The 26325-nt window shown below is 51.9% G+C and overlaps 2 protein-coding genes across 9 annotated transcripts in view; one reads left to right on the top strand and one right to left on the bottom strand.

Moving 5' to 3' along the window:
- LOC100352202 (testis expressed protein 56) overlaps positions 1-11731 on the top strand; it is a 40593-nt gene extending 28862 nt beyond the window's left edge. The window contains exons 3-4 of the mRNA XM_002720963.6: positions 4958-5180; positions 11645-11731. Coding sequence (XP_002721009.4) covers positions 4958-5180; positions 11645-11731 — 310 coding nt within the window. The remainder of the gene's footprint in view (positions 1-4957; positions 5181-11644) is intronic.
- Positions 4807-24806, bottom strand: ECI2 (enoyl-CoA delta isomerase 2). 8 transcript variants are annotated; one of them, XM_070074472.2, is made up of 9 exons: positions 24756-24806; positions 19693-19791; positions 19253-19441; positions 17557-17626; positions 14910-15012; positions 14107-14227; positions 8108-8218; positions 6400-6543; positions 4807-5803 (listed from the first exon to the last, which is right to left on the bottom strand). In XM_070074472.2, the coding sequence occupies exons 2-9, from the start codon at positions 19768-19770 to the stop codon at positions 5648-5650; spliced, it is 972 nt and encodes a 323-aa protein (XP_069930573.2). In that variant the 5' UTR covers positions 19771-19791; positions 24756-24806; the 3' UTR covers positions 4807-5647. The 8 variants fall into 8 exon arrangements, with proteins under 8 accessions (XP_069930573.2, XP_069930574.2, XP_089189574.1 ...); XM_070074473.2 differs by having other exon boundaries at positions 8129-8218; XM_089333448.1 differs by lacking the exon at positions 24756-24806 and adding an exon at positions 22935-23072.
- Between the last annotated feature and the right edge of the window lie 1519 nt (positions 24807-26325).

Raw genomic sequence — 26325 nt, 5'->3', positions numbered from 1 at the left:
TGGGGGCCACAGTTATTTATAGCAATCCTTTGTACTTCTGTAAAATCAATGATAATATCCCCTTTTTAATTTTAGTGGAGTTCCCTTTTTTGTCATTATACTTAAAGTTTTTTTTTTTTTAAATATTTTCAGTGAATCAATTCTTGGTTTATTTTTATTTTTATTTTTTGACAGGCAGAGTGGACAGTGAGAGAGAGAGACAGAGAGAAAGGTCTTCCTTTGCTGTTGGTTCACCCCACAATGGACGCTGCGGCCTGCGCACTGCGCCGATCCGAGGCCAGGAGCCAGGTGCTTCCTCCTGGTCTCCCATGTGGGTGCAGGGCCCAAGCACTTGGGCCATCCTCCACTGCACTCCCGGGGCCACAGCAGAGAGCTGGCCTGGAAGAGGGGCAACCGGGACAGAATCCGGCGCCCCGACTGGGACTAGAACCCGGTGTGCCGGTGCCACAGGCAGAGGATTAGCCTAGTGAGCCACGGCACCGGCCCCAATTCTTGGTTTATTTTAAAAAATTCTTTATCTTTATTTTTTTCCTTCTGCTAATTTTGGTTTTTGCTTGCTCTTTTTCTAGTTTCTTTAGATGTTGATTTCTTTTTAAAATGTCTTTATTTGAGGGGGAGAGAGAGAGCAAGAGAGAAAGGCTGGAAATGGCCCCTGATGGAGGCCAGGGCAGGGAACCCCATCCAGGTTCCCCGCATGGGCGCAGGAGCCGCTACTTGAGCCCTCAGGTCTCCGCTGCATCCGGAGTCCCCATTCCAGACACCGGACATGCGACGAGGCTGTCCCAGGACATGTGACGAGGCTGTCCCAGGACATGCGATGAGGCTGTCCCAGGACATGCGACGAGGCTGTCCCAGCCAGCACCTGACCGCGGCACTGATGCCTGCAGGCCTTGAGGTTTCCATCCTGGCACTGCCTGCCTTCGTCCTGTGAGCTTCAGTTCGTGGTCAAAGTGTTTTACAGTTTCCCTTGTGATTTCTTCTTTGACCCAGTTGCTGCTCAAGAGTGTGTCATTTATTTCCACTGAGTTTTCCAGGTTTCCTTCTGCCATTGAACTTTAGTTTTATTCTACTGTGATCATAAAAGTTGTTGTGACTTCAGTCTTGCTACATGTGTTTTTGAAGATTTATTTTATTTATTTGAAACTCAGATTTACAGGGAGGGAGGGAGGGAGGGATGGAGGAAGGAAAGGAGGGAGGGGAGAGAGAGAGAGAGAGAGAGCTCTTCCATTTGCTGGTTCACTCCCCAAATGGCCACAACAGCTGGGGCTGGGTCAGGCTGAAGCCAGAAGCCCAGAGCTTCTTCTTGGTCTCCCATGTGGGTGCAGGGGCCCAAGCACTTGGGGCCGTCCTCCACTGCTTTCCCAGGCACATTAGCAGGGAGCTGGATTGGAGCAGTCAGGACTTGAACCAGCACCCATACGGGATGCCGGCATCACAGGCAGCGGCTCTACCCACTATGCCACACGGTCCCATTTGTTAAATGTATTGACTTGCTCAGTGGCTTAATACATGGTTTATCTTGAAGAATGTTCCATGTGCACTTAGAGATATGTATTCTGTTGTTGGTTGGATGGAATCTTCTGTACAAGTCTGTTCGGTCCGGTTGGTCTAGGGTGTCGTCCAAGTCCTCTTTGTTCCTATGGATCTTCTGCCTAAAGTTCTACCCACTGTTGAAAGTAGTGTACTCTACTCTCCTGTTATTTTACAGTTTTTATTTATTCGAAAGGCAAAGCAAGAAAGAGAGAGAGATCATCCATCTGCTGGTTCACTCCCCGAATGCCTGCAGCACCTGTGGCTGGGCCACGCCGAGGCCAGGGATCCAGACTCCACGTGGGCTTCCCGTTAGTGTGGCAGACACTCAGGCACGTGAGCCATGGTCTGCGGCCTCTTCCCAGGAAGCAGAGGCAGGACTCACCGCAGGCACCCCGACGTGGATGGCGTTGCAAGCAGCAGTTTAACCTGCCGTGCCAAATGCCCGGCCCCGGCTGCTTTTCTCTCACGCCTGGGAAACCTCCTTTCCCAGCTGCCTCTCTGTATTCTGAAGCCCTTCCACCATCCCCCGCTTCTGCTGAGTTTCAGCGTCTTCGAGTGTTCTGTCTTCACACTTGTCCAGATCTTTCCGCTGTAATCGGTGGACGGGCAGGAGCTGCCGCAGGCTGCCGCAGTGGACTGGGGGACTCCCTCCTGACCCTCAGCATGAGTTTGACCCTGGCTAAGCTACTTCATTCTGTCTCAGGACCTCAACCTGCAAGAGTAGAAGCAGTCACACTTATCTCATGTTCAACTTCTGCCGTAATTTTGGGAGGTACAATACGATGCTGGGCATTAAGTACTAGTAAGTGCTCAGCAGACATCAGTAATCATTTCTAGGGGCCGGCGCTGTGGCATAGCGGGTAAAGCCGCTGCCGGAAGTGCTGGCATCGCATATGGGTGCCAGTTTGAGTCCCGGCTGCTCCACTTCTTATCCAGCTCTGTACTGTGGTCTGGGAAAGCAGTGGAAGATGACCCAAGTCCTTGGGCCCCTGCACCCACAGAGGAGACCTGGAGGAAGCTCCCGCCTCCTGGCTTCAAATCAGCGAAGCTCCGACCATTGTGGCCAATTGAGGAGCGAACCAGTGGATGGAAGTCCCCCCCACCCTGCCTCTCCTTTCTCTCTGTGTAACTCTGACTTTCAAATAAATCTTTAAAAAATAATTATTTCTATTCATACATTTTCTTTTTTTAAAGATTTTACTTTTATTTATTTGAGAGGTAGAGTTACAGACAGTGAGAGGTAGAGACAGAGAAAGGTCTTCCATCCACCTGTTCACTCCCCAGATGGCTGCAACGGCTGGAACTGAGCCATCCGCAGCCAGGAGCAAGGAGCCTCCTCTGTGCCTCCCATGTAGTTGCAGGGGCCCAAGCACTTGGGCCATCTTCTACTCCTTTCCGAGGCTATGGCAGAGAGCTGGATTGGAAGAAGAGTAGCCAGGATTTGAACCGGAGCCCATGTGGGATGCAGGTGCTGCAGGCAGAGGATTAACCTACTACACCATAGTGCCGGCCTCTATTCATATATTTTTCTATAAGCATTTTGAATTATGATTATGATTGTCCTCTCTTATGTTTATAGAATATGTTCCAAGATCCATCAGTGGATGCCTGAAGCCACTACTAAACCCTACATGAGCTGCTTTTTCCTATAAATACCTACTATAGAGTTTAATTTATGAATTAGGCACAGTAAGAAGTTAATTTCTGCAGTAACAAAATAGAACGGTTCTTTTTTTTTTTTTTTTTTTTTTTTTGACAGGCAGAGTGGACAGTGAGAGAGAGAGAGAGAGACAGAGAGAAAGGTCTTCCTTTGCCCTTGGTTCACCCTCCAATGGCCGCTGCCGGCCGGTGCACCGCGCTGATACGATGGCAGGAGCCAGGTGCTTCTCCTGGTCTCCCATGGGGTGCAGGGCCCAAGCACTTGGGCCATCCTCCACTGCACTCCCTGGCCACAGCAGAGAGCTGACCTGGAAGAGGGGCAACTGGGACAGAATCCGGTGCCCCGACTGGGACTAGAACCTGGTGTGCTGGCGCTGCAAGGCGGAGGATTAGCCTAGTGAGCCGCGGCGCCGGTCCAAAATAGAACAGTTGTAACAAACTGCTGTCATAAATGCTATGTGAATTTGGCCTCTATCTCTCAAAATACCTTCTCACACTGCAGATCTTGGCAATCTCAGCATTTTTTTTTTTCGAGAACATTCATCTTTTCACTTCAAGGAAGCTTGTTGTGGCTTCTCTGCGGCATATCCAAATTGCCACCATCACTAGTCTGTGCTTTGGGGCCATTATTAAATAAAATAAGGGTTAACTTCACCCAAGCACACAATCCCATGACAGTCAGTCTAATAACCGAGACGGCTACTGAGGGACTAAGGGGTGGGTGGCAGACACAGCACAGCACGGCTACACCGCACAAAGGCATGGTTCACGTCTCAGGTGGGACGGGCCCTGTGAAGTTCTACCATACTACTCAGAACAGTGCATCACCTAAAATCCCATGAATGGTTTATTTCTGGAACTTTCCATACAGTTTTTTCAGAACGTGGTTTATCATATGTAACTGAAAATGCAGAAAAAGGGGAACTACTATACCATAACAAATAAAGAAGGAATGAGAGAGTGAAGCGGGTTGGTGGGTTAGTTACTTGGAAGCTGATGCCTGAAGGAAAAGCCAAAAAGGAGAAATTGCATTTAGAAAAGCAAAGCATTCCATTCCAATTTTCTTTCTTTCTTTCTTTCTTTCTTTTGCCAGGCAGAGTTAGACAGTGAGAGAGAGAGAGACAGAGAGAGTTATAGACAGTGTGAGAGAGACAGAGAGAAAGGTCCTTCCGTTGGTTCACTTCCCTAATGGCTGCTATGGCCAGCGCTGTGCCGATCCAAAGCCAGGAGCCAGGCGCTTCCTCCTGGTCTCCCATGCGGGTGCAGGGCCCAAGGACCTGGGCCATCCTCCACTGCCTTCCCAGCCACAGCAGAGAGCTGGACTGGAAGAGGGGCAACCAGGACTAATACCTGGCGCCCCAACCAGGACTAGAACCTGGGGTGCCGGCGCCACAGGTGGAGGATTAGCCTAGTGAGCCGCGGCACCGGCCCATGCCAATTCCTGTAGGCCTTGGAATTACATCCTCAGCTGGGGTCAAGCGAGATGTGTGACATCATTCAAGATAGGAAGCTGCAAAGACCATCAAGGCAGCTTGCGAGTGTCAGTCTTAGAAAACACCGTCTTACACAAGCCTGAAGGCTATAAATAAGGAAACAATGGTGGAGACAGAACACTGCCTGCCAATCTCACGCCTCTTTATTAAATTTTACAAAAAGAAGCAGATTCTGATTGGTTTCTCAGTAATACTGTACATTTTACCGAAAGAAACTAAGACTCTGACTGGGTTCTCAGGAAGACTATCCCTCTCCTTTGCCCCCTCGCCAGGTGGCTGAAGAAGAACATGCAGCCCACGGAGGACCTCAAGTCCGTGGTGAGCAGGCTCTCGGTGTTCGGGCCGATCCAGTCCGTCACGGTGTGTGGGCGTCAGAGTGCCATAGTGGTGTATGAAGATATGATGTCCGCGTGCCATGCGGTGAATGCTTTCCAAAGCAGGGCTCCAGGCACCATGTTCCAGTGCTCTTGGAGACAACGATTCCTGTCTAAAGATGTAAGACCCTCTATTATCAGAAACTTTTACTTCTTTGAGAAACACGCGCATACACTCCCACCCGCTGGTTCACCCCCCAAACACCCACAATGGCTGACGCTCGTCTGGGCTGATGTGGGAACTAGAACTATCCCACCTGGGAGGCAGAAACCCAGTTATCTGAGCCACCCCTCTGCCTCGCTGGGTCTGCACTGGCTGGAGGCTGGAGGCTGGAGGCAGAGCCAGAGGCAGGATTCGAGCCCAGGTGCTCCAGCCCGGGACGTGGGCTTTGTGACTGCTGGTCTAACCACCTGCTCCTCTAAGTACACTGCTGAAGCTTGTTTTAGAAAATATTTCATTCATCAAGGCTTTAATTAAATATTATCATTACAACCGACAGACTAGCACTGAACAAAAGAGGCGCGATGCAGGTTAGCGGAGGTGTTAGGAGGCGACGTCACAGCACGGCCTTCCCAGCGCAGCGGCCATCAGAGCTTCGCTTTCCTGGACAAGAAGCTCGCGACGGCATTCAGGCTCTCGTCTGACATCCACCGCCCCTGGATGGCCCTGCACTCCTCCTCATTCACAGCGTGCAGCTTCTCTCTCTCCAAGTTTCTGAGGAGTTCTTTCGACACTCTCACGGCCTGAGACAACAGAACCAACAGTCAGGCGAAGGGCTGTCGCCGGAGGAGTGGGACTGTTCTGAGATGTCAGTGTCCTTTCTGCAGTGCTCCCTTGACTAACCCTCCTAAGTCCCAGGACACAGGGGAGATGCAAGCCAGCGCTCTCCACTCCCAGAGTTCAACGCGCCCACAGATCATCTCAGGAGGCGGGGCCAGGCTTGCAACTGCACATTTCCTAGAAGTCCCACACGGATGGGAAAGCCTCAGGTTCCAGGACCTCACTGGGAATAGCAGGTGTAGAGAGCAGTTGGTCAGCGACTACCCCGTGCTACTGAAGTGCAGTCCCCGTGCCCGGCTTCACACCTGGGCAGCAGAACACACATCCTTGGTGGATGGCTACGCCTCCTCCGCTGGTTCTCCCCATGAAGAAGCACCCCCGCCCTCCCATCGGAACAGAAAGTCTCTTTGCTAAGTTCTGTAAAAATCAGTATTCTCAGCCTTACTACGGTTCTTTTCCATCCCAAATTTACATGCGCTTAGAGCCCATTAAAAACGTGTCTTTTTCTGACTTGGGAAATTATGTCCATGGTCCCTGCAAGTAAAAGATGCAAACTCACGTTTTTGGGGAGCTTTGCGTATGTTTTCAGCCTGGTCCAAACCTCCCTCTGGAAAGTGCTGTCAGGGAAAACCTCAGTGACCAGCCCACGAGCACAGGCCTCTGCCGCTGTTAACTTCTTCCCGAAAATGAGCACCTCCGCAGCCTGAAAGGGGAAGCAAGGCTGCGACCCTCGCTCAGGCAACGAAGCAGCGAAGCTTCGGTGATGCACCGAGCGACTGCAGGGGACGGCGTTGCCGGGGTCCCTGGAGCTCCCTGGCGGGCCTCAGCAGAGGGGGCGCTGGTGCTCTCACTGGGCAACGATCTGCAAACTGTGTGTGTGTGCACGCACACTGCCATATGTGTACACACGTGTGCTGCCGTGTGTGTGCATGCAGCTGTGTGTGTGCTCATGCGTGCTGCCGTGTGTGCACATGCTGCCATGTGTGTGCACGCATGCTGCCATGTGTGCTCACACGTGCTGCTATGTGTGTGTGCTCACGTGTGCTGCCGTGTGTGTGCTCACGCGTGCTGTCGTGTGTGTGCACACGTGCTGCCATGTGTGCACACGCTGCCATGTGTGTGCTCACGCGTGCTGCTGCTGTGTGTGCATGCATGCTGCCGTGTGTGTGTGTGTGTGTGTGCGTCTCCACGGAGGCAGGACTGGGAACCTGGGAGCAGTGACCTGCCGTGGACGCTGACACACAGCCCACAGCAGCATTTTGTGCTTTAAGCACTATGAAGTGGTACAAAAGAGAAAAGGGAGCAAAGAAACATTGCAGATGCGGGGCCAACCTTCAGAAACCTTCCAAATTCCGTTCCCGGGAGTTCTGCCCAGTGGTCTAGCTCTGAGTTTTTCTTACCTGCACAGGCACTCAAATGAGCTGCATCTGAAGCAAAGATGACTTGCATTGAGTTTCTTAAAAAAAATTGAAGTCATCAAGCGGATAGCCTCTCTGCACCTGGTTTGTGGCCAGTGAAAAGTGAGCGCGAGCCAAATGCTCTGAGCCGCAGAGCCGTTCGGCCCAGCCTTTCAAAGACCAAATCCAGATAGCAATTTAGGGAATGTGGCTGCAAAGTGAGATTTGAAAATGCATACACTCACAGCCAAGGCCTAGGACTGGTGAAAACTGGCTCAATCCCCACCCCCACCTAGGAGAAGCCGAGGAACCCTGGCCTAGCCTCTCCCTTGGCCCACTTCTCCAGCTGTGTCCTGCTCCCTTCGGAGTCAGGGCGGTGAGGTTTCCGTGAACACAGGGTGGACTGGCACAGCCCCTTAGTGGTGCTGCCAAATGGCCTGATGGGAAGCTGCTGGGACTGACTGGCTTTGGAAGTGGCCAGCCCCCACGAAGCCTCCCACCTGCGGGAACTTCACACCACCCTGGACCTGAAGGTGTCACCACGTCACCTGCAGGGGGTGCTGCTGACCAGCTGAGTGGCCGCCAGGTTCAGTGGACGCAGGGAGGCTGGCACAACCCTGACACTTCTACTAGTCCACACAGCTGAGGATGAGCCCTGTGCTGCCGGCAATGCAGCCGGCATCAGGCAACCAGAGGCTGGGGAGTCGCCGGCACCATCTCTCAAATCACGCCCTGTCCCAGACACTTCCCACAGGTAAAACTCTTCTTTGAGAGTTGTGGAGCAACTAAGTGGCTCCTATGTCTTTCATCCAAGGGGAGGCACAGAGGGTGGGCTCACTTTTGGCAAAGAGAAGACACGCTGGCTCTTACCGTGACGCTTCCCAACGTTACCTTGGCCGTGCCCATGATCTTGGGAAAAGTGTACGAGGAGCATCCTTCCGGGATTAGGCCGAGCTGACTGAATGGAGTGTGAAACGTCGCCTGCTCGTGGTAGGGGTGAGAGAAGACAAAACTGTCTGTTCACGCGTGCTTTTTACAAGTCATTGTTTGATGACCACTTCACACTATTTAAACGCTAAAGCGATTTCAAGGAGGATTCATGGTACAAACACAAACACAACTCAGTCCTGTCCAGTGTGTGTTACCCTCGAGGAGTCTGACATAAAGTGATGCAGCCACACCGTTACCTGCCTGCGACACGCCCCCCGTCCCAGCAAGTTCCCCAGGCCCCTCCGCAGGCAGCCCTGCCTCTCACCCCACACAGCCACACATCTGCTTTCTGCCCCCGGTTTTGCCCTCCTGGAATGTGACAGAGGGGAATTCTCCACTCCGCAGCCGTTGAGTCTGGTGTCTGTCGCTTAGCGTGAGACTTCTCAGAGGCCCCTTACTCATGCATATGCGGACAGTCTGCTCCTTGTTATTAACGAGCAGTAACCCATTATATGGTTATATGATGAAATAGTTATACATTTCTTTTTTTATTTATTTGAAAGGCAGAGAGAGAGAGAGAGAGTCTTCCAACCACTGGTTCACTTCCCAAATGGCTGCAATGGCCAGGGCCGGGCCAGGCCGAGGCCAGGAGCCAGGAGCCTCATCCAGGACTTTCACACAGGCACGGGGGCCCAAGCGCGTGGGGCATGCTCAGCTGCTTTTGCAGGCGCGTTAGCAGGGAGCTGCACTGAAGTGAGGCAGCTGGGATGCAGGCGGGATGCGGGCCTTGCAGGGGCAGCTCAGCCACTATGCCACAATGCCAGCGTCGATTTATTTATATTCCACAAGTAAGTGTCGTTGTTGTTTCCAGCAGTTTGTTACTATGAATAGGCTACTATGAAAACTCACAAGTAGTACACCTTAATATATACTTTTTAATTTTTTTTAACAGGCAGAGTGGACAGTGAGAGAGAGAGAGAGACAGAGAGAAAGGTCTTCCTTTTGCCGTTGGTTCACCCTCTAATGGCCGCTGCAGCTGGCACACTGCGCTGATCCGATGGCAGGAGCCAGGTGCTTCTCCTGGTCTCCCATGGGGTGCAGGGCCCAAGGACTTGGACCATCCTCCACTGCACTCCCTGGCCACAGCAGAGAGCTGGCCTGGAAGAGGGGCAACCGGGACAGAACCTGGCGCCCCGACCGGGACTAGAACCCGGTGTGCTGGCACTGCAAGGCGGAGGATTAGCCTAGTGAGCCGTGGTGCCAGCCCAATATATACTTTTAAAAAAAAGATTTATTCATTTGAAAAGTAGAGTCACAGAGAGAGAGAGAGACAGACAGACAGACAGAGAGATACCTTCCATGCACTGGCTCACTCTCTAAATGGCCATAATGGCCAATTGGAAGCCAGGAGCCAGGAGCTTCTTCTAGGTCTCCCACGTGGGTGCAGGGACCCAAGCACTTGGGCCATCCTCCACTGCTTTCCCAGGCCACAGCAGAGAGCTGGATCAGAATACAACTCTTATTTTTCAGTTGTATCTCAGTGAAACTGAAAAGGATAGATCTTATATAGATTGTTCTAATAAAAAAAGTTGTTCTGAACATTGTGTGCAGGTCTCTGGCAAACATAAGTTTCCAGTGTCCATGGGTAAATACCCAGGAGTGAAACTGCTGGGTCGTGTGAGTGCATGTTTAACTTAAAAACAAGACTGCAGGGGCAGCACTGTGGTGCAGCCTGGGAAGGCAGCAGAAGACGGCACGGTACTTTGGCCCCCACACCCACGTGGCAGATCCGATGAAGCATCTTTTTTTTTCTTTTCCTCTTTCTATCTCTGTTTCTCCTTCTCTCTGTAACTCTTTCAACATAAATAAAATAAATCTTAAAAAAAAAAAAAAAAAGAAAAACTGCTTGGCTGTCTTCCAAAGTGGCTGTAGCATGTGACATACCACCAGTGGTCTACAGGAATTCCAATCATTCCACACCCTCAAACCCTGTCATAGGGGGCTCGCAGTGCTGGCATCCCATAGAGGTGCCAGTTCAAGTCCTGGCTGCTCCACTTCTGATCCAGCTCCCTGCTAATGTGCCTGGGAAAGCAGTGGAAGATGGCCCAGGTGCTTGGGCCCCTGCACCTGCCGAGTGGGAGCGCTTGAAGAAGCTCCTGGCTCCTGGCTTCTGCCTGGCCCGGCCCTGGCTGCTGTGGCCATTTGGGAGTGAACCAGCGGATGGAAGATCTCTCTCTCCTTTCTGCCTTTCAAATAAATCTTAAAAAAAAAAAAAAAAAAGTGTTATGAAGTCTCCCTACTTCACCATGGTCCAAAGTGCGCAGTTCCATCCCACTGGGGTTTTAATCCATCTGTCCCTAACGATCAACGGCGTTGGGCATTTTTCATGTACTTATCAGCCATGTGTGTGTCTTCTTGGGGATGAAACTGTTAAAATATATTGCCCATTTTTATAAAGTTAGTCTGTTTAATGTTCTTGTTATTACATTATAGGAGTTCTTTATATATTCAAGTTGTAACTTCTATCAGGTAGACATCATGTAGATGCTTTCTCCCGCTTTGTGGCTTATTTTCCATGTTCTTACTATATGTCTTTCTCATGTGATTTTAAGAGCTATTATATTCCATTATCTGTGAGCCATTCATTCCTCTTCATTGCTCATTTTTAGCTTAGTTTGCTTATGTAGCATTTTGCAGATATACTTCAGCAACACTTCTGAGGGTGGGCACTTAGCTTAGCGGTTCAGATGCCTGGGTCCCAGCCGTAGTGCCTGGGTTCCATGCCCTGCTCCGCTTCCTGCCAGTGTAGACCAGGAGAGGCAGCAGTGACGGCTCAAGTAGCTGGATTCCTGTCACCCACGTGGGAGACCTGGATTGAGTTCCGAGTGCCTGCAGCTTTGGCCTGGCCCAGTCCCAGTCACTGGGGGAATCTGGGGAGTGAACCAGTGGACGGGAGTGTTCTGTCTCTGTTTCTCAAACAAATACATAAATAAGTAAATACATATTTTCCAGAAATTAGCCTTCATTATGTCAGCTGAAAATTGTTTCCTTGATTTTCCTACAGAAGTTTTTTGATTGGCTTCAGATCCCACAATTTATTTATTAGAACACAGCTTTTAGGGAAGCGGCCCCGTGCTGTAACGGTCAGCACTCAGGACTCGGAATCCAGAACACTGGTTTTACTTCTTTTCTAGATTGAAGAATTATTTTTGCGTGTGTCTTGGTGAACAATAAATTCTTTACAAAAGAAGATTAACATATACTGATAATATGAATATGTATAAAACTATTTAGGAAATACTTTATACTTTTGAATGAATACTTAAAAGGTCTTCATTTCCTATAATCAGACATGGTGTTACTTTAATGCCTATTTGTTAGCTGATGTAAAGATATAATGTAAACAGCATATAAATAGAATAATATAACATACAACTTCATTATTAATGTCACCTGTCTTCTTTTTTGACCCCAAAGAATGTTTACTCAAGAAATTACTCCGAGAAGACACAGCCTAAGAAAAGTTCATATAATCAGGAAACTGAGAAAAAACGGCGACCATAGCAGAGGAGCGCAGACAGGTACGCACAAGCTGACGGCTGTCGGCGTCTGTTTCCGGGGGGAGCAGGCGAGGCAGCCGGGCTGAGGTCTGGATGACTCTAGGGAAGCTTCTACCCTGTCTGTGCCAGACTCCTCAGCTGCACGAGGGGAGTGAGAACATCGGCCTCACAGGGCGGCCTCACGTGAACACATGTGTACACACACGTGTGTAATTATACACGTTATGTACATCTACATGTAACGTGTGTACTGACAGAGTGCCTGGCACATCTCGAGCAGATATGATTGTATAACTTCTACCTTCTAGTCTCCTTATGTAAGAATGGTATCACCTGCTGACGGAGAGGCTAGGAGGCGTCCTCACCCACTGCCCACAGTAGAGAATGGGTAGAATGTACGGGCTCGTGTTCTGGGTACATGGGTTAACTATTAACCCAGCGTTTACCATGGCATTGCTGATGAAGCCAATCGTGATTAACCCTTGGAGTCCTTTCAGTGGTAAAACGATCACGTCCCCCACGAGGGTGGAGGTCGGCAGCTCTTACTGTCCCAGAAGCCAAAGTCAGAGGTGGTTCCAAATTCCAGCTTCAAGTTCTAGTCTTGGCTTCTCCTGTCAAAACTGGAAGCAGCCTAGGTCCAGCAGGCAGGGACTGGGGAAACCAGATAAGCCAAAGAAGCTAAATGCTAGCACTGGTTATCTGAGTGGTGCGATAATGTTTATTTTTTTTAAAGTAAACTTTTGTATGTTTATTTATTTTGTATGATATACAAAAGATAACATAAAATACGCATATAGATTACTATATCATATCATTGCTATACCATAAGATACACATAATATATAGTAAAATGATTGCTATATCGTATCATTGCTGTACCATAAGATACGCATATAATAAAGATAGAGTGAAATGACTGCACTACTGTGGGGAGCAACTCGGACTAGACTAAGTTACTGGAATTAAGACTTATTCTATGCATCTGCTCTCCCACAATATGGCGCTGAGAAGGGAGAAACAGCTTCTACACAGCTGCCTCCAGTTCAACCAATAAACTGTAGGACCTACTCCTGATTGGAGGAGAGCAGCGTACTCGGCGTGTGGGCAGCCGAGTTGGGATTGGTGGAAGAGGACTATAAAGGAGGAGAGAGACAACATGCACCAGGAACATCTAAGGGGAACACCTAAGAGGAACACCTGTGCAGCCCCCGAGAGAGCCGGCGGGCAGTGTGCCACTCCCCCGCGGAAGTGGGGAATGTGGCAGGGGAAACCGCCCTTCCACGGAGGTGGAAGGGTCGGTAGCCAACCCAGGAAGAACCAGCAGCAAACCCGGGGAGGGCCGAGCAGACAAAAGAACAGCGCAGGGTTTAGTGTCGCTCCTCCATGAAGAGGGGGAGCGACACACTACTAGAAAAACTGACACCATCTCCCGTAGACACCCATTTTCCCTCTTGTGTAAAAGCAGCTATCATCTCATTTACGCAGAAATCCTGAATACAGTACGTTCTGATTGACTGCAGTCCTCACGTTGGAAGTCAGGTCCTTATTCAGTACGTTCAGATTCACTACAGTCCTCACCAGGAAGTCAGGTCCTTATTCAGTACGTTCTGATTGACTACAGTCCTCACCAGGAAGTCAGGTCCTTATTCAGTACGTTCTGATTGACTACAGTCCTCACCTTGGAAGTCAGGTCCTTAGACCCATTCATCCTACATCTGACCTGCATCTGCCAATTCCCTCCCATGAAGTGTTTTTTAACTGAAATTTTTTCTGCATACTTTTCCATGGTTTTCAACATTTTACTTTCCCCTGGGACACACGCCTATATACTGCTGCCGTAGAAAGACTAAAAATCAAAATCTACGTAATTCAGTGGTGAACACAGGGTGGATCTGATTCTGGGCAAGGCATGACTTGGAGCTTCAGTTTTCTTATCTACCAAGGAGAGCGAGCAGAGAAGGGTCTCGTCTCTTACTGTACAATTCTAAATATCTAAATTCCCATTCACTTAGAAAAAACACAGGATCCACCTGCATCATCTGTGGTGACGCTACCCCTGTAAGACGCTCTCCAGGGTCTCCTGGCTGTTTTAGAGGAAAGTAAAAGCAGGAAAGGGGGGCTGTTACACAGTCTGATTTAAACACTGAACCCCAGAGTTGGGACCGTGTTCACAGTAGCACTGGTGTTCTGGAAAATCCGAGTTAAGAATGAAGGAAACCTCCCATCAGCCAAACGAGTTGGATGAATTCTTTGGGCAAACTCTACGTCCATTCTCCCACAAACCACACACAGCCCACTTGCCACCAGCAGCGCTACAGGGGAGCCCGCAGGTTCCGCCCCACCCCCCCCGAGCTCCTCGGCCTCCGAGAGCCCACTCACCTTGTCCGAGGCATACACAACATCAAACAGCCCCAGGAGGGTGACGGCGATTCCCACTGCGGGACCGTTGACCGCCGCGACCAGAGGCTTGGGAAAATCGATGAAGCAGTTCACAAAATTCCTACAGACGCGGAGATACAAGAGCAGCAGTGCTGAGCACAGGCCAGGCGGTCGGGGTCCGAGGAAACAAGTCCTGGGGGCGGCTGGGTGCTTCCACCGCCAACCAGCAGGGGCTCCCTGGGGACCACCCCTGGCTGCCACCCTGCATCCTCCCAGGACAGCCGCTCGACAGCACCTGATGGAGACCTATGGGGTGGGTCCTCTGGGCCGCGCTTGGTTCAGATCCTGTACCCCGTGCAGGCTGTAGGCCGGCTGCAGTCTTAGAGGTTACGGTAGGGCACTGAGCCTGTGCTGCAGTACCCCGCGCAGCGGGACAGACTCAGGAGGACAAACCTGGTGGGAAGGCTGAAGCCTGGCGGCCTCCTACGGCTCTGAGACCACTTCCGGCACCCACTCCCCGCACTCCTGCCCGAGGCATCCGTTCTGCTGGCTGAACGTCTGCCTCAGGAAGAGGACTGTGGCTGCGACTGGACGTCACCCCGTGCCCTCCAGGGAACGCTCGTGCAGAGCAGGAGACTGGACAGGGGACGCGCGTCAACGTGCTGGGGTGAAAACCTGCCCGTGGATGCAGACGGCTGGAGAGCTACGCGAGGCCAGCGTCAAGATGAGCCTCGCTGGCACAGGGAAGTGCTTCACTCGGGCTCAACTCAAGATCACTCTGATGAGTCACACGGGCGTCTCACCTCAGTAAAGTGACACTGCTTTTCGCTTTCTCCTCAAGTCCACCAGAGTGAACATCAGTGAAGTTTGTCAGATCATTCCCGCTACTGTAGTAGTCACCGTCACCTGCAAACAGTAAACTCCCAGATGCACCGCTCGGCCCTTCGTCCTCTAAATGCCAAGCGTCTGCTTCACAGAGGCTGTGCGACAGGCCCTGCAAACACAGTTCCTGTCCTTTTATGGACCAGTGAGACAGCCGGGCATTGATTTAAGAATCCACAGATCCATGGAGATAACGCAACTCTGATGAGAGGGAGAGGCACAGGAAGGGACAGTGAACCGACAGCCAAAGCAGAGGCAAGATCAGCCGGACAGAGAAGCGTGGGCACGGCAGATCCGAGGTTCTGGGGTGGATGATGGGTTGGGAGAAGAGCCACCCGGGCTGAGAAAAAGTTGGGGCGAAGAAATTAGCATGGGGTGAGGATGAGTAGCCCAGACCACCCAGGGCTTTGTAGAAGTTTTGTTTTTATCCTAAGAGCCACTGAAAGACTGTGTGTGTAATTACTAGAGGACTACTTACATAAAACAAAGTGACCAGTTCTTAAATGTTAACAAGTTTTGATTATTATGAATACTTGCATGGTCACCATCCAAAAGGGGACACGGTAGTCCCCCCTCCTCCCAACTTATCCTTGTAGGATACGTGCCAAGATTTCCTGAGGATACTTGACACTTTGGATAGCACCAAACTATAGCAAAGACTGTTTTTCCCATATGCACAGGTTTGCCTCTTTAGATTCAACCAACTGCAGATGGAAAATATTTAGAAAAAAATCACATCTGTATTAAACATGTACAGTTTTTCTTATCAAGAAGTGAGACTAACGCAGTGTAACAACCACTCATGTAGCATTTACATTGCATTAGGGGATCCACAGATGACTTCAAGATGATGTGCATAGGTTATATGCAAATACCCTGCCTTTTCATATAAGAGACTTGAGTATCTGTGAACTGTGGTTTACTTGGGGGGTCCCGGAAAGGATCCCCACAGACACTGATGGATGACTGCACACACACACACACACAACACGAGAAGAGATTACCAACAACAAGAAAATAGAACTATAACAGCGTATCATAAAGATTAAACTATATGCACTGCTGATTTCTGGAATTTTTATGAATATTTTTGGACCACAATTAGCCACAGGTAAATGAAACCACAGAAAGCAAAACCTCAGATACAGTGCAGGGGAACTGCTGACCAGGCGTCTCCATCATCCCAGGCAGCTCCCATGAGCTCTCTCCCGCCACCTCACCCATCTCCATCATCCCAGGCAGCTCCCATGAGCTCTCTCCCGCCACCTCACCCGTCTCCATCATCCCAGGCAGCTCCCATGAGCTCTCTCCCGCCACCTCACCCGTCTCCATCATCCCAGGCAGCTCCCATGAGCTCTCTCCCGCCACCTCACCCGTCTCCATCATCCCAGGCAGCTCCCATGAGCTCTCTCCCGTCACCTCACCCGGCTCCATCATCCCAGGCAGCTCCCATGAGCTCTCTCCCGTCACCTCACCCGGCTCCATCATCCCAGGCAGCTCCCATGAGCTCTCTCCCGCCACCTCACCCGTCTCCATCATCCCAGGCAGCTCCCATGAGCTCTCTCCCGCCACCTCACCCGTCTCCATCATCCCAGGCAGCTCCCATGAGCTCTCTCCCGTCACCTCACCCGGCTCCATCATCCCAGGCAGCTCCCATGAGCTCTCTCCCGTCACCTCACCCGTCTCCATCATCCCAGGCAGCTCCCATGAGCTCTCTCCCGTCACCTCACCCGGCTCCATCATCCCAGGCAGCTCCCATGAGCTCTCTCCCGTCACCTCACCCGTCTCCATCATCCCAGGCAGCTCCCATGAGCTCTCTCCCGTCACCTCACCCGGCTCCATCATCCCAGGCAGCTCCCATGAGCTCTCTCCCGCCACCTCACCCGTCTCAAAGCAGTCACTTCCAGGCTTAAATCACATTCGATGAAAACTTCACCTACTACAGAACTTCGTGTTTGTAGAATCACACTCTTATTTTATTTTGTTGAACTACACTCAAAACATTGATCCATGTTCTTGTAGCAGTTATCATTCCTTTTTATTGCATCAAGAGCCATCAGTCTGTTCATTTACCCTTCTGGTTCTGGACATTTGAGCTGTCTGCCTGTGGTGAGTTAGGCTACTGTGATTGCTGTTATACAAACTGTGTTTAGGCACATGTTTAACTTTTCATGGCTATCTGTTAAGGAGTGGATATCCTGCATCCATTTTATATACAAATATGTATTATATATGTGTGTGTATACATATATGTGTGTGTGTGTGTGTGCGTGTGCGCGTGTGTATGTTTTTATGACTTGGCAGGGGTGGGGAACGTTTATCCTGTCAAGGGCCATTTTGGATATTGATACCATCATTCACAGGCCATACACAATAATCAACTTAAAAACCAGCCAGCTATAGATTGACTGAATTTCAAGTCCCACCTACGGCTGCCTTGGCAGGGCCAGACCAAAGGATTTCATGGGCTTTATCCAGCCACGGGCTGGATGCTCCCCCAGGCCCCAGCTGAGACTATCACAGTACTGGACAGGACCCAGAGCCCAGGAGTCTGTGGACGTGTCTTACCTGTCACAACAGTCAGGACAGAGTCATCCTCGCTTGCAGTTTTAAGTGCCAGCATAAGTTCGTGATACATCTGTGTGGGCGGGAAGAGGAGGAGAACGAGCTCTGAAAATGAGACGCAGCACCCAGTGGGTTACTCTGTCCGGCCACAGCCTGCCCTAAGCAAAGTGCCAAACACTCACGATGGCTGCATGTAAAAACCCAAGTGGGAGCACGAAGCGCTCGAAAGAAGGAGCTAGAACCACTTTATTCCAGAAGGAACAATCAAGACACAGGCCTTGAGCTTTCGGAATTCACAGGAGATAACAGGGCTCAAGTGGGACCAGAGAGAAGCAGCGAAAAGCTGAGGCACAGCCGGCGAGGGCGGTGGGGTGGGAGGTGGTCAGAGGGCAGGGAGACAACGTCTGCGCTGTGGCCTCGGGACACAGTGAGCACCCAGGAAGGGTGGGCAGAGGCTGCAAGGTGGCGACTTCTGAGACGCTGCGACAGTGTTCAAGGACAGAGCAGCCACACTCCTGGAGAGCCCAGACCTGTCGCTGTAGCTTTCCATGCACTTAAAACAGGGACAGTTTCCACCACTGATGGGATTTCAATGTGGGAAAGAATGGTAAAGAGGCCTGATACTTACGGACATAAAGATGCTGAAAAAAGACATGGGCTTTACTTAGTACATGAATAAAGATGTGCTCATTCCCACCAAGGGAGGGAACGGAGAAGCAACCTCATTATCTTCATAGTTAGGATGACAGGCACCCCAGGGTGACTGGCAAGTGTCAGGATTAGGAGACGTGGATACGCATCAGGGTTCCAGTTTTGGTTTTCCTGTTATTAGTTCTATGAACTTGAGCCAGTTACTTCTCTATTGAATTATTCCATTGTTAAATAATGATAACGGGCTCCTCGTGAGAACTAAGTAGACATCCAGTGTGGAAATTTAGACACTCCGTAGAGAGTGGCTACCATTCCTATGGTTACAGAGAAGCAGGCCAGGGGAAAATGGAAACAGAATTTTAAGAGCTAAATGTTACACGGATCAACTGGCACATTCGCAGTTTCATGAAGTTCTTAAGCGTATTTCAAGTCAGTAGATTAGAAACTGCAGATTGGAAGCCCAACGGTGAGAGCCCTCTTGGGTTCGACTCCAAGTTCAAGCAGCAAGTTGCCAATAAACTTCCTCCGCTTTTTCCCAAAGGGGAGAGGATGAGTGGTTCTTTTATTATCATTCTAGTTCTATGGAAGATTCAGTGTTGCCCCTGTTAAACGGGCCGTTGCAAGCAGAGCTGAGCTACGCTCTGTCTAGGGTGAAGTCCTTCTCTCCTTTCCCCTCTACTTGTAGAAGATAAACTCCTGTGAGCACTCTGCAGTCCAGGCATGGGAAGACATTTCCGGGGGGCCGCGTTGGCCACCACGAGGCCTCCACGCACGCTCTTATAGCAACACATATTGTACCGACATTAATGTGCTGATTTGTGCTTCCATTAACAGGAAAGCTGCAGTGCCTTCTGGGTACGCAGGACTTCCCTGAAGCCCGTAAGTCTAAGCAAAGAACACCTAACCCTGCTGTCTGAGGACGACTCATCTCCCTGCACAAAGCAAACCAGAGATACCATAGGAATAGGAGCGATGCTAAAACTACAATTTTTGAATAAAGCAAATAAAGAAAGAAAAGTAGGAACAACCCCCTGGCAGGTAACGCTACCTGAGTGTTGACAGCATTTTTTTTGGTGGGCCGGTTGAACATGATCTTCGTGATGTCACCCTCGGAGGTCACCACCAGGGTTTCATATCCAGGTGATCTGCTGCTGGCTCCAGGCTGCACGGGGCTTGAGGATTCTGATGAGGAACTCAGACTGGACACCAAATCCACATAGTCTTGCCTGGCAGTTTCCTGAAGAGGAGATGGCAAACAGCGTCTGCCCGGCGTCAATGAATAAGCACCCTAAGACGCTTACTAATAAATAGCACCTTGCAGTGAACACAGAAAAGAGGCTCGGGGTCAGTGGGGCACACCCGTATCTCAAAGGCACCATCGACAGTGGCTCCACGAGAGGCACCGACAGTGGCTCCACGAGAGGCAGCAACCCAACCCCCTTTGCAAGTCCCACAAACCAAATAAAAACAGAGTCACAAGTGAATTACCTTGGGCAGGCTGCCAAGGGCATTCCATGCATCCCATTTAGCTTTACTGATAAAGTCCGACACACTTGGTTTGGGCATAGTACAAGGTCCCTCAGTAGCCTGTGAAAAGGAGAGGGGAGATTAAAGGTCAAATGCTCATGCGAACTAGAATCCTAAATATTTATAGTCCCAAATACCCACAGCTGGCACGGCAGCTGCTTCCCAGTCCTTTCACAAGGTCTTACCCACCAGACTTTCCTCTTACCCTCTTCCGGAAAATGCACAAACAGGAAAAAAGACTACAGAGACAAAAGGTGCTATTGGCGCTCAGTCCCTAAAATAAGCCTGACTATAAACATAACGCTAGACACACGGTTGGGGAAAGTGCATTCCAAAGAATTTTAACGGTTCATGAGTTCTGTACTGATGATTCCATTCGTCACAGTCAAAACATTCAGACAAACTGGCATCTCCAGGCATTGCTCACAGACACTGGGGACCTACAGCACCTTCTGACAGCTCATCTAAAGGTATAAAGAACACCCTGACCCAGTGGTGGACTGCTGGTCACTTGGCCAAGAGCTCAAGTCTGGGGGCTTGGGTGGGGCTGTCAGAGCCTCGGGTCCTGGGGACATTTAACTGGAGGACACGCAAGTGAAAAGCAATGAAGTTTCATTTGTTTGAAGGTAGACGCAGTGAGTATTTTGAGAAGAATGAAATACCCCACTCAGCTACTTTTCAGAAATGGCCATTTAAACTCTGTTCAAAGAGTTTAAATACACTAAGATAAAAGAGGAAAGATGAGGCTGTGAAAAACAAAGCAAAGGAGGCTGTGGCTTTGCACAGCCAGCTGAGAAGCGGGGGGACACAGCGCACACAGTGAGGGTTTCCCTTATCTTGTGACTCTCCTTATGTCTCAATGGCAGCAACGTCCAGGGCTGGCAGGCAGGAGGCAGGAGGCAGGAGCCAGGAACTGCATCCTGGTCTCCCCTGTGAGTGGCGTCCACTGCCTTCCCAGGTGCATCAGTAGGGAGCTGGGTCAGGAGCAGAACAGTTGGGACTCGAACTGGCGCTCAGACACGGGACGCCGGCGTCACAGGCAGCGGCTTAACCTGCTGGCACCACAGCGCTGGCCCTGCCTACTCGCTCTGACACAAGGTGCTCCCAAGACCACCACGAGTTCCATCATTTTCTAGAAAGGCTCATGAGACATTACACTCGTGCTTATGGTTTCTAATGGGAGAAGGCCATCAGCCGAGGGAAGCAGCAAACACGGACATCTTCAGTGCCCTCCCCACGGGGTCAGGGCAGCGTCGCTCTCCCAGAACCAATGGCTGGACATACGCCTCGGGGTCCAGAGTTTCTACTGGGGGGCCCATCGTGCACCCATGACTGTGCAACTCGAAGCCTCCTTGCTAAGTCACATCGTCAGATGACCCCACACAAGCATCCCCATCAGGCACGATAGTTCAAGGGCTTAGAGATGACCTCCAGAAGCCAGGGGGCAAAGCCAGGTCTCTCTCTGTAGGCCAGATTAAAATCTTTATGAAACACACCTGTGTACGGAAGTGAGTGAGGTGGGGTGGGCGTTGTGGGTAGTTGGTAAAGCCCCGCCTGCAACGCCGGCATCCTACATGGGCGCCGGTTCAAATCCCTGGTGCTCTGCTTCTGATCCAGCTCCCAGCTAATGGCCTGGGAAAGCAACAGCAGATGGCCCAAGTGCTAAGCCCCCTGCCACCCACACAGACACCTGATCAAGCTCCTGGCTTCAGCCTGAGCCTGGCCAAGGGCCAGCCATTGCGGCCATCTGGAGAGTGACCCAGAGAATGGAAGATCTCTTTCTCTGTAACTCTGCCTTTCAAATAAATAAATAATAAAGTCTTAGAAAAAATTCAGTAAGAGAGGCTCATGCCAATCACAGGATGGGAAGTCGGGTAACAGCAGCCCAGAGAGGCACGCATGCTAGGGGGGTTAAAAGGTTGCGTTTTGGGTCTGCAGGAATGCTGGCATCCCATGTGAACGCCTCCACTCCTGATCCAGCTTCCTGCTAGTGTGCTGGGAGAGCAGTGCAAGAGGGTCCAAGCGCTTGGGTCCCTGCCACCCACGCGGGAGACGCGGATGGTGTGCCAGTTCCTGACTTCAGCCACATGGGGAGTGAACCAGCAGACAGATCTCCCTGTCTCTCCTTCTCTTTCTGTCCCTTTGCCTTTCAAATAAATACATACATAAATCTACAAAAGCTTTCATTTTAAAATTCTATGACTTTTCCCAAACATACACCCGGTATAGACTATTTTATATATATATATATATATATATAGATATAGATTATAGACTATTATAATGAATTCCCAATACCCCTTAACCCAATTCAACAAGTGTCACATTTTGCCTTGCTTGCTTCATCTATCCTTTTTTTTCTTCTTTTTTGCTTAGTGAATCTCAAACATCTCACCATTTCACCCCTACATATTTACTATAAATTTCTAAAAAATACCAACTTTTTAAAAAAAGATTTATTTATTTATTTGAAAGGCAGAATTATGGAGAGGCAGAGGCAGAGAGAGAGAGAGTGGTCTTCCATCCACTGGTTCACTCCCTAGGTGGCAGCAATAGCCAGAGCTGGGCCATTCCAAAACCAGGAGCCAGGAGTGTTTTCCGGGTCCCCCATGCGGGTGCAGGGGCCCGAGGACTTGGGCCATCTTCTACTGCTTTCCCAGGCCATAGCAGAGAGCTGGATCAGCAGTGGAGCAGCTGGGACTTGAACCGGTGCCTGTCTGGGATGCTGGCACTGCAGGTGGCAGCTTTACCTGTTACGCCACAGCACTGCCCCCCTCCCCAACTTTTTTTTATATAATGGTGACACCATTCCTGGGTATCTCCTAACACTTAGTCCTTATCCAAATGTCCCCAATTGTCTCAAAATCTGCTTTTCAGTTGGTTTGTTCTAATCAGGAGCCAACTAAGGTCTACGCATTCCAGTGTCATCTCATCTAAGTCTCTTTTACTTGGCAGTGGTCCTGAGGGGTTACTGTGTTCCTTAACTGGTTCAAGGCCTCCTGGACCCCAAACCCCCATACACACACACACAGACATAGACACACACACACACACACACACACGCTCTGAGGAGGAGAGGCCGCGATTCAAACGCAGCTGCAGGTTAGCACACACGGCTGGTCTCCTTCAGGAGTCATGGGCTCCAGCGCTCTCGGCGCTCACTGCTTACACAGTGCGTAGAGGCGGAGCCCTCGGGCGCTCACCTGCTTGTACAGGGCGTAGAGTCGCAGCTTCACTGCGTTCCCCGGGTCCTCCTTCAGGAGCTGCAGCTGGCTCACTGCCTTTTCCAAGTCCTTCTCGCTGGCTCGCATCGCCGTGGGGCTCGGTGCAGCTGTAAGGCCGGGAGAGGCCTGCAGGCGGGTGTGCTGGCTCCTAGGAAGGCCACGTGAGCTTGGCCCTGGGACGTAAGTCAGCAGAGAGCATACAAGGCAGAGGTGGCAGGAGGCCGAAGTGCACAGCCAGGTTCTGAAACGGCCTTTGCCCTGGCCGATCAACAGTGTTTGCGCTGGCAAACGTCTCTCCACACACACGCAGGTGCAGGCCTCATGGCACGGCGGGTCAAGCTGCCACCTGGGACTCCCACATCCCGCAGCACACAGTGCCAGGTTCAAGTCAAGCCTCTGTTTCCAACCCAGCTTCCCCGGAGGATGGCTCAAGGACTTGGGTTCCTGCCCCTCAAGTAGGGGACCTGGCTCCAGACTTTGACCTGGCCAGGCTCTGGCTGCTCCAGGCATTAGCTCAGCTCCTGGCAGACTTAACTGGTCGGAACTGGACGTTTCAGGTACAACAAACCAGTGGCTGGAACACAGACCTTTCTCTGTGTGCCTTTCAAATAATTAAAAATAAACTTTTAAAAACATTTATTTTATTTGAAAAGCAAAGTTACACAGAGAGAAGGAAAGTCAGAAAAGCAAAGTTAGAGAGAGAGAGAATGAATAAACTTTAAAAGCACACAGGCTGGGCTGTGGCGTAGCAGGTTAAAGCCGCCACCCACAGTGCCGGCATCCCATGTGGGCGCTGGTTCGAGTCCCGGCTGTTGCACTCCCGATCCAGCTCTCTGCTAGGGCCTGGGAAAGCAGCAGAAGATGGCCCAGGTCTTTGGGCCCCTGCACCCATGTGGGAGACTTGGAAAAAGCTCCTGGCTCCTGGTTTCAGGTCAGCTCGGCCCAGGCCCTTGGCGGCCATTTGGGGAGTGAACCAGTGGATGGAAGACCTCTCTGTCTCACTGTGCCTCTGCCTCTCTGTAACTGCCTTTCAAACAAATAAATAAATCTCTTTTTTTTTTTTTTAAAGCATACATGCAGTGGGAGGAGGCAGGACATGGGTGAGAGACACAAGAAATCAAGACAGAAAGCCCGGCGTTCAGGACGCGAGGCCAGGGTCTTCCCCGCAGTGGGCGGGGGCGCGGAGCAGGCACCGCAAAGGCAGCAGGCGGGGCGGGGGCGCCAACACCGGACCCCGCGGACCCGCGAGCAGATGCGGCCATCACGGCCGGTGCACCCGGCGGGCTCAGGCCCAGCCACGCTGCCACCTCCAACCTGCAGGCGGCACCGTGAGCCCCGTCCGAACCCTGGGATACTGGGTTCGGTAACGCCAGCCCATAATAAGCCTTAGCGGTTCTGAGGGGGAGGGGTTGTTTTGTTTTTTCCGGAAAAGGACGAAACTCTGCCTCCGTCAGGAGTCTGGCCCCGGGCGACTCCAAGTAGAGGATACGGTCACTCGTAAACGCTCCCAAAGCTGGCGTGTGCACGGGCACACGGGCGAAACGGGTTTTTAAAAATAGAGCACGGGCTTGGGTCGCAAAAACAGCCACGCAGCAGGACCCAGTCGCCGGACCCCACGTCGCCCGGCTCGGAGCCCAGGCCGGCCGCGCCTCCCGCCGCCCAGCGCCCGCGCGTCCAGGCGGCGGCCGCTCTGCACCCTCCCGCCGCGAGCCACCAGGGCGAAGTGCCGCGGCCGCCCAGGACACAGAGGGCGGCGCCCCAGGCCCGGCGGACGACCTTGGCCCTGGCCGCGAGGCTTACCTCGGGGACCCGAGCCGCGCCGGCTTCCGGCCACTCTCCACGGCGAGCGCTGGGCCAATGAGGGGCGCGCGGGGGCGGGGCCTGGACGGGGGCGGGGCTGCGGGCGGGGCGGGCTCGGGGGCGGGGCCGCGGCGGGGGCGGGGCCGCGGCGGGGCGGGGGCGGGGCCGGTGGGCGGGCCTGGCTCGGGGACCGGAGCCGCGCCGGCTTCCGGCCACTCTCCACGGCGAGCGCTGGGCCAATGAGGGGCGCTCGGGGGCGAGGCCTGGACGGAGGCGGGGCCGCTGGCTGGGCGGGCTCGGGGGCGGGGCCGGTGGGCGGGCCTGGCTTCCGGCCACTTTCTCCACGGCGAGCGCTGGGCCAATGAGGGGCGCTCGGGGCCGGGGCCTGAGGCGGGGGCGGGGCCGCGGCGGGGCGGGGCCAGGGGCGGGCCTGGCTCGGGGGGCGGGGCCGAGGGCTGGGCGGCTCGGAGGCGGGAACCTGGGCTGTCTAAACCAGGTTGCCCAGGTGAGTGGCCCGCGGGTGTTTGCTCGGGGAAGGATTTCCAGGAGTTTCGGAAGGGCCTCGGACCGCCCTACTCGGCCCGGTGCCCCCAGGGGACGAGGACTTTTAAATCAGTGCGCGGCGTCAGGTGCTCAGAGCGCTCGGGGCCGTGGCAGGTCCCGAGGCCGGGCCGCGTGTCCACGCGGGTCCCGGGAGGCTGTCCCTCGCGGCTGGTCAGCCCGCGCCGGCCCCGCTCCCAGAGGGTCTCTGCTCGCTGCCTCGCTTGCTCCAGGGGGTCTCGGGGCTCAGGTGCAGCCGGCTGCGTGGGCGCCTCGTCCCGCGGGGGAGCGCAGGTTCTGTCTGCTCCTCGCAACCCACGCCCGGACCCCAGAGACTGACCCCCGGAAGCCTCGTGCTTCCTGGAACATCTTAGGATCTATTTAGCACGTTCGGGGCCTTTAGATCGCACACCTGCGTTTTGAGTTGGTCTGTCACGCCGCGGGGTGTGAACTTGCATGTTTTCAGGAGTTTAAATTGATCACTCACTGATTTCCTGGTTCCTCACGCCTTCGTTTTGATGAGTTCAGGGTTGCGTGTTTTCATATGCTTCCTCATTTTCAGGCAGCACGGTGTGTGCTCAGTTTAACGTGTTCATCAACTTTGTTCATCAGAATATTAAGTAGATATTTACATAATTTGAGAATAACAAAGAATGCGACAGTTATTCCAAGAACCGTGAGGGTTCCCTTAACAAAGCCTTGAAATATTCCCAAGGGCGACCGTGCGCCAGGCAGGTGTGCCGGGCAGGTGTGCCGGGGGTGACAGCTCTGCACACGGAACCAGCCACGCTGCGTCCCCTGTGGGTGTTCTCACCGTACTCACCACAGGCGATTTTGTCTTTCAGGATGTGTAGCACTTTTGGAAGCCGAATGTCATTTTTACGAGCCATTTTTAGGTGTTTCATGGTTTCTTCTGGTAAGGTTTCTAGGGCTTTTACAATTGTGTTTAATATGGTCGTTTAGTTTTATTTTTATTTTTTAATTAATTATTTAATTTTTTGACAAAGTTAGACAGTGAGAGACAGAGAGA

This window comes from Oryctolagus cuniculus, chromosome 5, assembly GCF_051225735.1.
Source record: "Oryctolagus cuniculus isolate XC-2025 breed Fujian yellow rabbit chromosome 5, ASM5122573v1, whole genome shotgun sequence".
In the NCBI taxonomy this organism is placed as follows: Eukaryota; Metazoa; Chordata; class Mammalia; order Lagomorpha; family Leporidae; genus Oryctolagus; species Oryctolagus cuniculus.
The sequence above is the reverse complement of the archived record's forward strand: the minus strand, read 5'-3'. Positions and strand labels throughout refer to the sequence as shown.